The sequence below is a fragment of the Populus nigra genome, chromosome 6 (genome assembly GCF_951802175.1).
Source record: "Populus nigra chromosome 6, ddPopNigr1.1, whole genome shotgun sequence".
Lineage (NCBI taxonomy): Eukaryota > Viridiplantae > Streptophyta > Magnoliopsida > Malpighiales > Salicaceae > Populus > Populus nigra.
The window spans coordinates 4,315,906-4,332,301 of NC_084857.1; the positions used below are offsets into that span (position 1 = coordinate 4,315,906).

Below are 16,396 nucleotides of genomic sequence, written 5' to 3' on the forward strand. Positions count from 1 at the left end.
CTAGAGAATTCTAAATGTCACGTTTTGTTTTCCAACAAGTTGTCGCCTTAATTAGCGGGACAATATTTACTCACAAGACGTGATTAGGATATTTTTGGGCCCGGTTTTTTTACTCAAAAGAGAGAACATATATAGAATAATTTTTATCTACTTTTCCCCACTTCGTTCTATTGCATTTTTCACATGTAGTCAGTCCCCTCTATGATCACAAGATGTACAATTACTCAAACTCTAATTAACCAATGAGGGGGACGGTTACTCTTGGTTTACATTAATTAATACAGCACTAAACTAGCCAGGAAGAAATTCGCTTAAGAATTGTTGCCACGTCGCCATCATCTTGGAGATTTTAGGGACTCCACTTGGGATTTTCCACAGGGACCCCTCATTCTTATGAAGAGCCTGTACTCGTCGAATGTCATGGCTGGATAGAGTGGAGGCCTGTCTGGTGCCACGAGCTCCTTCAAGGGCTCTATGGGTATATCACTCCTTGGATTGTAGAAGAAAGCAAGAGAGAGACGCTCTTCTGATGAATTTACCATCACTCTGTGCTCCACGCTCTTGCAAGTTGCATTGCTCAGCACCTAAGTAAACGAGTCCACAAAACAAAACTGTTTACGACATCGCTCAAATTAAAAAACGAGACCGAATTTGCCACCGTCAATTAATTATAGTTAATTAAATCCCTTGGCGTTGTTCAAGGAATTAATAACAGAAAAAAACATGGAATTACTTGCTCAAGTGGGGAAGGAATAAGATGCTAGAATATTGCTTGTGATTTTTGCAACCCCAATGAATCCAACCACGGGTCATTTGATTTTGATTCCATACTCTTAGAAACTCAATTTAGGTCCCTCAAGTTAATAATTTTGTGATCCGCGCTTACTATTCCCAGTTCATATATTGTCAGTCAAATAACGACAATTGACAAGATTTTATCGTCGAAGCATCTACTTTGGAATATATTATAGGTAGGCTGCATTCTGCTTTAGGCAGGCAAATAATACACATATTCATTGCACTAAATTTGATGGAATGGTTGTTACGATAGTAGATGCGGTTTGAAATTGTGTTTTTAATAATATTTTTAAAAAATTTAAATATTTTATTTTAAATTTATTTTTTTATTTTTTTAAATTATTTTGATGCACTGGTATTAAAAATAATTTTTTTAAAATAAAAAAATATTATTTTAATAAGTTTTAATATAAAAAAATTCTTCATCAATAATTAATTAAGCTACATTGAAAATACATGCATCCTTGTAAAAAGTTACCACTCTTTTTTTCTTTTTTTGTTACAAGACTTGTTTATACTAAAGAGATTGCTGAGCAGTCAAAGACATAACATAAGATTCTATCCTATCTGGTTGTGTTAATTATCTCCACCACTCTTTATTTTAGAGATGTTGCATCGAATAATTAACTAATCCATGTTTGTAAAACTTGGTTTGATGACTTGTAGTTTAATTTCTAGAGGCAGTTAATTGTTTTCTGGGTCAATATTCTAACCCCATTCCATATGGTATGAACGGGGCATCGAATAACTAATCCATGTTTGTAAAAGTCATCGCTATCAAATTACGACAAAAAAGAAAAGACGACGAAATGCTTTCTTGAGGCATGGGCATAGCCAGTGAAAAGAGAGCGAAAATTAATAATAGTACTCAATTGTTTTTTGGCGGGATTTAAACTCTTTACTTGAGGAATTCTCAATGTGCAATAGTACTGGAAGCGACAGGTAATGTAATTACTTAAAGCAGAAGAAAGAACGTAGGACAGGCAAGACTCAAGTCATTACAGATCCTTGTGATGTTCTGATTATGTTTTTTTACGTGGGGGTACAGTGCTAATGTGTGTCATGTGATGTCTAAACGATCGAGAGGCTATATATGTGTTTTTTTTTCTTGCATCAAGAAACCTTCTAGGTTCATGATCCACAAGTTCAAACTAATTAAGAGAAGAAAGTACTATATATTCATGCTTTTCATTGAGACCACTCGCTCTAGAACGGGACCAAATGACAAGTTCTTTGAAGAAGAAAAAAACACTTTTGACCAATTGTTGGATAATAACTTGTTACTACCCCCATCAAAAATATGACCCCTCCATGTTCCCTATACGTTTCATAAATCTCATCCAAACATATATATATATATATATATATATATATATATATATATATATAGATAGATAGATAGATAGATAATCTAATGAGAGAAACAGAGAAAGTATATGTTACCTGAATTTGATCACCAATATTAACAATAAAAGCATGTGGAACTGGCTTTACAGTGATCCAATTCCCATCTTTACGGACTTGAAGACCAGGGACATTACTGTCCGGCAAGAGAAGGGTCATGCCACCGGGATCCGAATGTGACGATAAACCAAGGGTCAGGTCAGGCTGTGGACATTTAGGGTAAAAATTAACTCTTAGGCATGCCCCGATATTTTCTCCACCAAAGGCATTTTGAAGTCGTTCCTCTCCTAATCCAAGGTTTATTGATAAAACCTTCATTAACTTCCCACACAGCTCCACCAATTGCTTACCATATTCATCAAGAACTGCCCTACAAATTCATTAGCAAGGTTTACTTAAAACTAAATTGAAATTGTTGGTGTTAAAAAAAAATCCAAATACATGGTTGATATAAAACAGTTATATATATATATATATGAGGCTGGAAAAAGTGTAGTAAATTTTATTATAAGAATTTACTAGGTACGGTGTATAATAGGAAATCAATACGACACTTGAATTTGCAACTTGAAAAGCGTTCGGCTAATCTTAATTAACTGGGGTGCTAAAAACAAAGAAGAACCAAAAAAGTAAGCATGTGTTCTAAAAAGGGATTGAAATATACACACGCACACACACCTGCAATCAGCTGTAATGGCAGGCCATTTGTTATAGTCCTTCAATGGTAAAGGAAGATAGTGCAGGAAGTAGTAATCACTCCAATCAAGAATCGCACCTTTTTCAACCCCTAACCGGCTACCATAACCTTCATAAGTCTTGGGTGTGTTTGCATAAGCTTGCTTAACCTCCATGGGCGAATGAAAGAATTGTCTCCATACTTCTCGAGCACGGTCCATCAATTGAGGGCTAACACCATGGTTAATAACTTGAAAAAATCCCCACTCCCGGCATGCTATTGAGATTTGGTCAAGTATTGTGGCTCGAAGAGCATGATCATCACCATATAGCCTGGCAAGATCAATGACAGGGATGTTCACATCATTCGAAGTGGTGGGATTTACGGATGGCCTCTGAAGTATGGGCTTGACATATCGCTCTGGAATTAGGGGTATGCCGCTATCGGACAAGGATTGTACTCGGACTATAGGTTCGGGCCAATCTTGGAGCTTCTTCATGACGTTTTGTAGGTTTGGTCTCCAAGGTTGATTCTATGTATATGATAAGAGGTACCGTGGAACAATAAACATAGTCTTTAGTTATTAGTTTTGAGAGAGAGTAAAAGAATGAAATACAGGCAAAGCGGCCTAAGTTCAGAGAGAGGGGGGGGGATAAAGGCACAAGAGAAGAATGTAAAGAGCAGTAAATATAAGGGGAGGGGAAGTGGCAGGTGTAAGGAAAGTGAAATTGACGTGAAAGAGAACGTGGAAAAAATGGTGTTTAAAATATCTAAATGGGGGCATGATCATATATACCCAGATATTGTATACTTGTGTGTGTGTGTGTGTGCGTGCTTGTGGATTTTGGGTTGAGATTGAGTGAGAGAACAGACTTCTTCAATCTTATGTGTGGTGTTTTTTTTTTGCAGAAGTACTGTCGAATTTCTGTGCACACATGCGTCTATAATTGCTATATATTTCTATTTGGGTGATTGTGGCCGAGCCAAAATAGACGGGTAAGCCGGAATCCATGTATCGTCCCATCTACTACTAAAATCCAATTCCCAATCTCTTTTATAAACCCAAGAGACCTAGCCACAACATTTCAGTAGCCCTGAAAAAAACACAAAGAAAAGTCAATTTAATTAGACATTTTTAACTTCTTTTTTTATGAAACCATTTACAACTCTTGTTATGATGGCCCATGCATGAAGAGGACCGTCGACTCTTTTCGCCTCCGTGCTCACTTTGGCTTACTCTTCTCCCTTTCATTTGATGTGAACCACATACCCCAGTGTATGGCCACTTCAAGAGAAAGTGTTCGCCAATGGATGGTAGCAGTAATGAAAAGAATTCAAGCCTTACTTTCTCTCTGTCTGGCATTCCATTCTTACCAGAAAAATAAAGATCTTGCTAGTTAGCCAGCCAGCTTGAATCCTAAATATATGAATGAGATATCGTTTCGTAGCTAGAAAAGCAAGGATTAGGTTAAAAACAAAAAAACTGCATGTGAACCTCTGAGCAAAATATAATATAACCTGTAAATAAATAATCTTGATTAAATAATATTTTTATTTAGTCTTGATTTAAATTTTAAATTTAAATAATACTTTAATTAAATAATAAATTTTTATGTTCTTAAAAGTATTAGCTTCTAGAAGTTTGAAGGTAAGTAAACTGAATTTATATTATATGAACAATATATAACGTTATTTTCTGTTTAATATACGTGGAAAAAAATATAAATTAAATGTCTTGTTCAAATATATTTTGGTTTATATGTAATTAATAACAAAAATTATTCTCTTATAGATCAGATCTATATAAATGTCAAACAAGAACTATTCCGAGGACTATATATAGATACATTGAACCACGAGTTATTTAAAAGTGAATAAAAACAATTAATTATTAATCGAGTGGATAGCAATGGCTATTGAATTGGTCGACTAGACAACACTCCATTCACAAGTTGACGCTAATTTCTATCACCCGACTATATATATATATTTATGTATTTATAATTATTTATTCATTGAGAATGAAAGGGCCTTTAATATTAGAGAATGAAATGGCTTTTAACGTTAGTATATACGTACATCGACACCAATTCCAGTACCATTAATTTAATAAATCTAATAAAATTAATTGATGGGTTTTATTACCAGTTCATTACCTGGTAGTTAACATTGTCTAGACCCATCGACACCACGTGTATATTGATCAGCTTAGGTCTGATTGGTTCGGAGTCTTATTATAGTATATAGAAGAAGAAAAGAAAACAAACTAACGTTAGTTAAGGCGTTGCATCAGACGCATGAATTATATGTAAAATAATTTCAATATACCAATTCTATAAATGCAGCTGAAAATTAATAAGTTATATATATATTTTCTGTCATCATTGATTAAATATTCAATATTGTAATTGTTCATCAATTTTTGTGCTATCAGCAATAATAAATCTTCTAATATATGTCAAACTTCAGAGTTTTTTTTGTGTAGATGAAAAACACATATTTTTTATTAACATCTTTTTATTATTATTATTAGATTAGAGACTTTTTATATATAACCTAATTTTTATATTATTAAAAAGTCTAATGAGCTTTAAGCCTTAATTGTTACTTAATTTAAAATCTATATGACATACATGCCACCTTAAATATTTTTCTAACATTATTTCACTTAGCTCATAAGACAGTACCACCTAAAAAATAACAATATCTTTATAGGGTTTAAAATATCTAGTAAGTAAAAACATTTACACTTAAATCAAGAATACAACATATGAATCATAGTAGTTACATTTTATAATCAAGTATTTCTTTCCATGTATTACAATATATTGCATCCGAGAAAATAAGCACTTAATGAGCAAATAAACTTTATAAATTAACTACTAGTAAGTTGTTTGGGTCCAACTTTATATATCCTTATAGATATAGAAAATAATACTCCATGTGCACAAAATATCATTTTAGTCTCTAAAAATAACATAAAAGATTTTCAGACAATCAACAACAACAAAAAAAAGTCAAATATCAAATAGGTTAGCTAGACATATGTTATCCACATTATCTTTATATTTGTGATCATTAGCTTTGTGCTAATATGCTCAATGAGAACTTCATGTTCCTTCACTTTCTCTCTCACAATGAGATACTTTATGTTAATATGTTTGTTTCGACTTTCACTCTTATTATTATTAGAAAAGAAAATTGCAACTGAATTATCATAATATATTTTTATTGGTCTTGATATAGAATCAACAACTTCAAGACCAAAAATAAAATTTCTTAACCAGATCGTCTATGTCGTTGCTTTATAACATGCAATGAATTCTGCTTCCATAGTAGATGAAGCAACAATAGTTTGCTCAGTATTTTTTCAAGACACAGCTCCTCTAGCAAAAAGAAAAATATATCATGAAGTAGATTTTCTTGTGTTTACACAACTAGCAAATTTCGAATCTAAATAATCAATCACCTCAAGGTGATTGGTAGGTTTTTAAGTCAACTAGTAATCTTTGGTTCCTTGGAGGTACCTATTGACTTTCTTAGTAGCTTTCCAATGGTTCATTCCTAGATTGCTTTGGAACCTTCCCCATATTACTATTGCAAATACCAAGTCAGGTCTTATACAGACTTATGCATACATCAAACTGTCAACTACATATGCATAAGGAATGTTACTCATCTGTTTATTTTTCAATGTATTTTATGGGCATTGATTTTGATTGAAGTTTTCCTCTTTGACATTAGGTGCTACTAAAAGTGCACTATTTGTCATCCTGAATCTTTCCAATACTTTTTCAATAGAGGCATTTTGAGATAGTTTTGATGTCCTTTGAGACTTGTCCTTACAAATCTTTATGCTAATTGCATAAGAGGCTTCACTCAAATCTTTTATATTAAAGTTTTGAGAAAGAAATTGTTTTGTCTCGTGTAATAAACCCAAATCACTACTTGCAAGTAGAATATTATTTGCATATAGAACAATAAAGATATATGTGCTCTTACTAACCTTAAGATTATAACATTGTGAAATTTAATTCACCGTTGTTAGGAGTCTTGTTTTAGTCCATATATAGATTTTTTTAACTTACAAAACAAGTGATTATTTGTGTTATCGCAAAAACCTTCACGTTGGTTTATATATACCTTTTCATTCAAGTTTTTATTTGGGAATGTTGTTTTCATATTCATCTTATGGAGCTCTAAATCAAAAGAAGCTACCAATATTATTATTATCATTCTTAGAAATTGGAGAGAAGGTTTCATGATAATCCATGCCTTTCTTTTGAGTATAATTCTTAATAACAAGTTTAGCTTTATATCGCTTGATATTACTAGAAATATCTCTTTTGGTTTTATAAATTCATTTATAGTCAACGACTTTAGATCCTTATGGTAATTCTAATATTCATGTGGATAGAGGTTGTATTATGCATAGAACTTACTAATTCTTTAATAATAAGATTAATAAATAAAATGCCAAGAATAAAATTTATTCATACCTAAGGGCCTGGAATAAAATCCATCCTTAATGTTCATTTATTATCCTATTGCAATTAAATCATATAAAAATAACAATCTCCTTATAGGGCCAAGCCATTGCGTTTACAAAATAATTGCAATTAAGGTATGTATATTATTAGCATAATAATTTAATAATCCTTAACACGGTCATCAAAATAACTTTAGATGTTAAGGCTACTTCTAAGTTAATTAACATCACAATCAAATAATAGCATGCTTTATTATCAACTAAAAACTTTAAGTTGATATACTTTAATTTTAATAATCATGTAAATTGCACCATGATTGTTCTTCAGTAATTTTCTACAAATAAATAAATATTAACAGAACCCAAAATGTTTATTTATCCTTCATGGAGGATTGAAATATCCAAATATTAAAATAATTTATGCATGCTAGCTTGTGCTAACTCCATTATATTTGAATAACAGTATGGCACCATCAGCTTACCTACCAGACATTCCATATCAATTGATATGCATCCTGGGAATGTGGTTTTGTCATAGACTAATTTTCCCTAACTAAGTGTCTGTCACGAGGTAAAAACATCCATACAGGGGCATTATGGGCTTCAAATTTCATATTTCCCAGCAACCCTTTTCAATACTGTATTTCTGGCCCCCAATCTACCCTTCTGTCTATAATTAATAATCACGGGATATTCATGTGGGGGAGCTACACCGTTGGATTAAATAAATCCTGTTGTCTATAATAATCCAGGATTTTGATTTGTTAATGTACGTCATGCAAATCTGCAATAGACTTTGCAGTACCATGATCATGGATATAAAATCAATTTAACTTTAATCAATTTAATAAGAAAGAGGCTGTAATACCGCATGTAAAATATTTTCAATATACACAATATATAAACACGGTAGAAAATTAATTATAAAAGCTTTTTAAAATGTGTTTTTTTTTAAATCTAATTATAAATAAATAAAAAATCTATGTATGTATTTAATTAAATACATAAAAAACTATATGTGCTAATAAATATAATAAATAAATTCTTTTAACATGTTTTTTTAACATTAAGTAAAATATATAACCATAAATAAAGAAGACGATGATTACATATCATAAAATATAATAAATATCATATATATTAATAAAAATATATAAGATTTGAAGTTAATTTTTAAAATAGTAAAAAATAAAATATGATAATTATTATAGTAAAATATTATTTTTTTAGTACTTGTATAATAATTTTTAAAAAAACCAAAAAATTACAATGTTTTCACTCTATAGTACCGTTATAGTAAAAATAATGGGTAAAATTTACAATTATACACAGGAAAATATTATTTCCTTTTTAGAATATGTATAATGTAGCACCATACGTACTTCACCACGGCAAATTAGAGAAGGTGAAAGGAAAAGGTACTATACAAGGAAAAAATGTCTGCAGGTGACGTGCATCTGACTTGGAATGGAGTGCTTCGATAATGGTGTCCTCGGACCGCCGGTCTAGATTCTGAAGTGTTTTTTTAGTTTTTGTAGTTAAAATTATGGTTGAGTGCAACTTAAGCATACATAAAATTTAACTATAAAAAATAATAATAATTTTTTTTTAATGAATTTCACATTCAAAACTCAATATTCACCTCTAAATCCTCCACCTCTTTTCCAAACAAAATTTAATCGGCTCATAATGGTCCAGAACATGAAAGCAGATGGGAGATAGCTTTAGTTTTTTTTAGTGGGACTCACATAAAAACATGTTTTTTTTAGATTTTAAAAATATATTTCGTACTTAAAAAGTATTATATTAAAAAAAAACCCTAAAACTACCTCTCATCCCAACACACGCTCAAAATGAATTTTAGTAATTTTTGGACTTGAAGCCACCTGCCACGTGGGAAACTGACCCCTCCCTTCTTTTTTTTATAAAAGAGAAATATTTCCCTGTGCCTTTCTTTGCAGGAGTCGAATCCTCTATGATATGTATAACAAATCCATTGATTGATAAAGTTAAGGTCTCGAAGTTTATATAATATAGAGTGATTGTTACTGTAACAGTGGTTATTTTTTAAAAATTATTTTGATATCAGTATAATAAAATAATTTAAAAATATAAAAAAATTAATTTTAAACAAAAAAAAATTATTTTTTTATGAACACGATTTGGAATACAATTCCAAACAACGTCCATGTTTAATAAGCATTTACATCATATTTCATCCCAATAACTTTAAGATTTCATAATTTTACTTTTTCTCAGTATAACATTTAATAACCTTAATTTAAAATTTAAAATTTTTTCATAAACTTTGTTAATCTTTACTTAAATTTAAATAATCGAGTTTATTCTAATATCTTAGCTGATAATTATATGAACTTTAAATATTAATCAATTGAAGTTTTTCTACTTCTTCTCTTTTTTATTTAAATGTCACAAGCTTTTTTTCTCAACTTAATTTCCTTTACTTGATTTTTTTTTAATTCTTGAGTATACGTATTTAATATTTACTACCTCATCTATCTTAGTTTCTATCAAGGATTTTAGGTATGAAGAAAAAAAAATTCTAACTTTTTTTCAGCACTGGTTAATATATGCTATTGACTGGAATGATTTTTTTTTTTTAATCTTTTTTATCTATTAGCAAGGTCATCAGGTCTCGAAGAATAGTTCAGTTAAAGGGTGATTTTCTTACCAATCGATTCTCTAATCTTTATTTGTTTACTCTTCTGTTCTCATAAATTCACATGTAAACATTAGACAAGCAAGAAAAATATGTTTATTTCATAATTATACAAGCATATATAAAAAAAATGATAATCATGTAATTATTAGAAAATATTAATACTCATAATTCATGAATCTTTATAATTCTAAAATACTTATTATTTATGATGAATATTTAAAATTCATAAATTGTTTACAGGTTATAAATCATGGATATCCATAGTCCAAGAAAGAATTTATAAATATTTATGATTCATGAATATTGATAATTGATGAAAGAATTCTATAATTGATGTGTTAGTTAATCTATTATTATTGATAATAACACCTATTCTCGTCAAATAAACTATAATAATAATAATAATAATAATAATAATTGATGTGTTAGACGTAATAGACGGTGGGGGCCGGTGAGGTGACCCATGCTTATCCTTTAATCCCATCTACATATCTGTAAGTTCCGTTCAGCTATGCTATGGTTATATAGCACGTGCAAAAATAAAACGTCTAGATATCAAACCACCAGCCTGCACAGTCACAAAGTTCACACCTCAGAAACCATCTTTATGTCCCCGAAAAGAACATCCTACTTTATTCAACAATAAAAAAATATTTATCTATTTTCCCAAAACGCCCTCTTCAATATAAAATCATCAATTTTCTTCCATATATATTTTTTTAAAAAAAACACAAAGCTTATATATTTCTTATAAATAAGGGAACATGCTACACCAACCCACGTTTATAAAAAGATTTTATCCACACATACCAAGTCAAATAATAAATAGCTCAACCTTTTCATTAATGTTTTTAAAATAAATAAAATAGCTAAAATAAACTAGGAAAAAAAAATTTCAAGCAAAAAAAATTTAAAAATACACAAAACATGATTTCAATTGCAAAAACAAATAGCCCCTAACACACTTTTTTGATATCCCATGCAATATAAAAAAGTTAAAATAACTTTAACCACTCTATCTCTATAATTAGTTTTTTGATGTCGACGTAGCAGCGAGAAAGGCATTGAAAAATAGAAGGGAAAAAAAAATATTTAGTGAGTTATACTTTGATCACGAGAAAGATTAATTTTAGTATTAATAAATTCATTTTAAAGTATGAACTTTCATGAAGATAATTAAAAAAAAAAGTAAATCAAGACTTGAAAATATTTTTTTCTAATTTGATATATATATATCTTCTTGACTTATTTATGATGTTTTAGGATTAAAAATGATTTTTTTGAATCTAAAAACCCAAAGCTAACTTTTTTACTACTAGAATTATTTTATTAAAAAAAATTGGACAAACAATGCATGAACAATCCATTTTTTTAAAAAAAAAATGTTAGGCATGCCTAGGTTTTTTTTGTTCGGGTTAGGCGCACAGGTCAATTCTCCAGCACCCAATCTCTTTTTATATTATTTTTTATTTTTAAAAATTTAAATAAAATTTACTATAAATAAAATAATTAAAATAATTTTTTAAATATTATTCAATTTTGGTATATCTTTTTTAAAATAAAGTTATATTTTTTTTATAATAGTATCAATAATTGCTTTGTGAATTATTATATATATAACAGGATCCATACCATCATGATCTGAGTCCATCAAAATTCTTTTACTAGGTATAGAATAAATATATTTATTTACATAGATACCTATAATTTAAATTGGATAAATAAGCAAGCTTTTGCGCTAAGTAATTGGCTAGTTATCTCGAAATAGGAGGGTGGTTGTTTAAACTTTCATCTTTCTAAGTTGTAACCTTCAGTGGACTGCCTTCGGCTTCAATGGCAGTTATGAACATTAATATTAATGCGTGTGGTAGCAAGAAATTAAATTTTGCAGGAGCCTGACAAGGCTGTAGTAATTTTATCTTTAACAAAGGATTAACATCATGCATGACCTACAATCCTCCGGAAAATCACCATTAATGTCATGCATCGGAGCTGTTCACATTCACATACATACAGGCGCCGAGACCATTTTCTCTGCTACCCTTGCTAGTTTGCTGGTTTTGATATATAGTTTACCGCTTCTTTTAATAAAAACTTTACATGATTTATTTCAAAGAATTGTATTTGATCAAATATCTCGGCGCTGCGTTGAGAGATCGAAAAAAACAAACATGGTTGAATTTATGAACGCAGACGAGGGATTGGCATGTTTAATTCTTGGAGATTCAAAAAGGATATTTATATGAAAAATCAATCGATTAGTAATTCTTGCGGAAGAAGTGAAATCTCATATCGAGTGTCGTTTTCGTTAAATCTAAACTGCAATTCTACAAATGTTCCATTTTTATTATAATTTAAGAGCCTTGCAGCGCCTGTGGGTAATAATCTGTCAATCAAGAATCCAGAAAAGATTTCGAGGAACAAGTTTCTAGCACCCGTCGAGTTCGACAGTTACATATCATATATCCAGAAAAGCCATGTGTCATTACTTTCCCCCCTTTCACTCTGCTGCTCTGGGTCTAATTGAACTAAGCACATATAGTGGCTGTCATAAATCATAATGTTTTGCACCTCATTTAGGGTTCCGGGACTGGGACAGCGACAGGGACAGGGACAGGGGCAAGTAGTTGTGCGGCCGTGCCTAATTAACAAAGGTCAGGTCTCCAGCTTGTGTTCTCATTTACCCACTTGTTTTCAGTTCTGTTATATCCGGTGACCGGACTAAAATGACCGGTCAGGAAGGTTTGGACTTGTGTTCCAAATCATGGTTTATGAAAATTTAATTTTTTTTTAAAGAATTTTTTTATGTTTTTAAATTATTTTAATGTTAAAAATATTTTTTAAAAAATAAAAAAATATTATTTTAAAATATTTTTATATAAAAATATTTTAAAAAACCGTCACTATCATCATCCAAACATTATTGAAATAAAAGGCGAAATCACATTTTTCTTGTGAATACAGACACTAATTTTTTAGGAAGGTGGATTAGCCAAGTTGCTTTCGCAGGACAAATCAGCACAGAAATCAAGATCCATCAACCGTACTATTTGGTAGCATATATTTTCAATGTTTACTTTTTACCAGAAATATTGTTTTATATTTTTCTTGTCCCATTAACATCGAACTTCGAACTTGATCAAGCTGAAATGGACCATCTTCTTGCGTAGACAGACCTCATCCTGGCCTTATGGACTAACTCTTGGCCCAGTTTAGCAATATTCATCCCATCTCACCGCCAACAATAAGAACTAAGATATAGCATCCATATTCCCCCTCTATTTCATATATATATATATATATATATATATATTTGATTGTTAATGTGATAATTATTGAAAATTTATATGATTGTTAATTTTAAAGTTTAGAGAATTAGTTGAAGTATACGTAAATTGCTCAAAATTTATAGTATCATGTGGGAAACAAAAATCAAAATAAATAAAATATAGCATAAGCAATATAAAGCTTAGCATCTACTTGGTCACGTAAAAAACTTATTTTCTGCTTGGAAGAACCTAGTTAACGAACACTCGACGATCACTCGAAGGCAACAGATTGTGTTCGATACAAAATTGTGCAAAATTATTAGCAAGAATGGAAAACAGAGGAAATAATAACTGCGAACTACATATCTATATACTTGCCTTTTCTCTTAAAAGTGAACTTTCACTTGTTCAAGGTTATATATATGTTCACAAGAAATTGGGTATATCTATGAATCCTTGTGGACAGACGCAACTAATTTTTCATGGCATATAAATAATCATGCCGCGTTAGTCCTAGTCACTCTTGACAGGAGGATTAAGTTTCTATTTTACTATTTTTTTTATTACAAAAAAAGGCGAGAGCATGGCATTTTTATCATGAGAGACATAATTGCTGATTAAGCTATATGCTCACTGGCTATATTTGCTAATATTGTTCTTCTTTGAAGAAACCGCGCTAACCACGTTAAGATGTGGATTAATGGAGTGGACTGGCAGAGTGGATCAAGGAACTGTTTAGTTGCTTTTAACTGGAGATTGCAAAAACAGCGACTGAAACCAGGACATGTAGTCATTTCTTGCGCTAACAAGCCCAACACTGTTAGGATTGCATCACACAACGGCCCTAGTTGGCATATCCAAATATCTGTCCTTTTATCCAAGTTCTTCATGCTCCCCGAAGCAAGTCATCAATCCCTCGAGTGATCATTTATGTTTTCGATGACTAATTATCAGGCTTGTTGTTATAGCCGTGTTGTTTCGAAGGCAGACAAAATGGTGAAACGTGAATTCCCATTTCTACATCTTGAAAATTGAAATGCATCTAAACTGAGAGCAGATTATTTTGAGGATTAAGATGAAATTGATTCTTTTGCTGTATCGTATATTGTCATGAGCTATAAGAAACTTTCTATTCAGCCGAATCCATGCCGGTGTGAACGATAGTTCATAAATTCCGCCTTCAAGGCTGAGCTCAGCTGTATCATGATGTTATTGTTAGCATGAGTTATTGATGAATGTACAAAAAGAACACCTTGGAAGGCAGGTACGTTTGGATTGGGCAACCAGCATTGACAGCATTGTTTGTGAGCTAAGACAAGAAAATCAAGATTATGAAATTAAAAGAGAGAGAGAGATGGGTGCTGGTAGTATTTAATTGGATTAACCAGAGAGGGACATAGGTATGGACGTAGTGGAAGGCTGAGTCAGGCATATCCTGTCACCCACCGAAGTTGAAGAGAAACGTGCAAGGAGTGGTGGACTGGACTGCCCTTCGCCAAAGTTGGAATCTTTCTTCAAGCGGTCATCCTTTGGTCCACTTCTCTTCTTCTTCTTCTTTTCCCAAACGCCATCATTCACTATCTTTCACATCCAATGTTTGCTTCAACGCACTCACCTCATCTCTACTTTTTCCCCGCCCTCCTTTCCTCTCCCTGCCTGCCTACCAAGGTGGAATGCAAAGTAAATCACTTTCTCGTTTTACATTTACACGAGTAAACTTTGATTAAACAAGAAAATAAATAAAAAAGTAAGAGGAGGATTTAGTGTTTCATTGTACTATAAGAAAAAATCACTATATAGATTCACACAATGACCTTTATCCTTGAAGTTCTTTTTATACTTGATCATCGATTTCTTTTCTTTAATTTCATCATTTCATGTTATAATAATTGATGATTAAACTTGACGGTTTATTTTGTATGGTTTTCTTTTAGGTTTCCATGTTATAATAATTTCATCAATTTATTTTTAATTTTATTTTTTAATATTAAATTAATTGATAATTAAGTTTAGTGACTTGTTTTGTATTGTTGTCTCTCGAGTTATCATAATCTTTAAAAAACATCCTTTATAGGTTGGTTCTTGATTTTTCTATAATTTATTAAGTTTTGTTGTTTGTGAGAAATTAACTATAAGGAGACCAAAACCTTACAATTATACAGTTTGGTATAAAAGCTTTATTTTATTTAAGATGGGGGGGTGTTGGGAGCCTCTCAAAAAAGCAATGAAAGAGAGAAAAAAGGTGGTCGTTTTGATTTAGTTCACCAAAATGCTTAGATTTTTATGTCAAAATATTCCTCTTGATAAAATGAGTGGCATTGAGGTGTTTTGAGTTTTTTTTTAATTATTTGATGAGGTAGATCGGGGTTGAGATAGGTTTTTTTTGTTTGATTTGTGTTTTTTAACCAATCCAAGATTTTTTTTTAGTTGGGGAATTAGTTTCATGAGATTATGAGAGTGTTTTTAATGCATTTCGAGATAAAAATAGATTAAAAATTGAGTATGGGAGTAAAAAAAAAGGCAAAGCCTGAATTTTTTACTGTATCTGTGATGGTTGAGTTTTTGGCACATAAATATGCAAGATTAAAAAATAAAAAAAAGGCTCAAGCGTGTACACCTCGCCTAGTAGGCCTAGTCATGCTATTCTTGTCTGGCAAGCGCACACACCTAGGTTTCTCTTTAAAAGTATGAGCGTGTTAGGCCAATATACGTATGCAATTGGCCTATTTTCTTTTCTCACATTAATTGATATTAACTTTATTAAAAATCAAATGATTTAAAATATAACATGTATAATTTCTTTTAAATTATCAGATTAGCTAGAAATGGTTTTTATATATTGTTTTATTTGACTTCATTTATTTTTTACTTTATTGAGCAATCATTCTTTTCCCACACCTATTGAATTTTGAGTTAATTATTATAATTTTTCTTGTTGTTGAAAATCACATTAGCATTATATTAATATTTTTTTATATTAAAAAAAATTAGCTTGACTCGTAGCTTGACGTGAGCCGATTATATAGTTTGCCCATAAATTTTGTAATTATGTTGATTAGGTTCATTACAATTTATTG

General features: G+C 30.9%; 1 protein-coding gene across 2 annotated transcripts; it reads right to left on the minus strand.

The window, feature by feature from the left end:
- Positions 1 to 130: 130 nt before the first annotated feature.
- LOC133696783 (jasmonate-induced oxygenase 2-like) lies at positions 131 to 3,868 on the minus strand. Of its 2 annotated transcripts, none has more exons than XM_062119059.1 (3): positions 2,978 to 3,868; positions 2,242 to 2,567; positions 131 to 584 (listed from the first exon to the last, which is right to left on the minus strand). In XM_062119059.1, exons 1-3 carry the CDS (start codon positions 3,375 to 3,377, stop codon positions 336 to 338), a joined length of 975 nt encoding a protein of 324 aa, XP_061975043.1. In that variant the 5' UTR covers positions 3,378 to 3,868; the 3' UTR covers positions 131 to 335. The 2 variants fall into 2 exon arrangements, with proteins under 2 accessions (XP_061975043.1, XP_061975042.1); XM_062119058.1 differs by having other exon boundaries at positions 2,242 to 2,572; positions 2,881 to 3,859.
- Between the last annotated feature and the right edge of the window lie 12,528 nt (positions 3,869 to 16,396).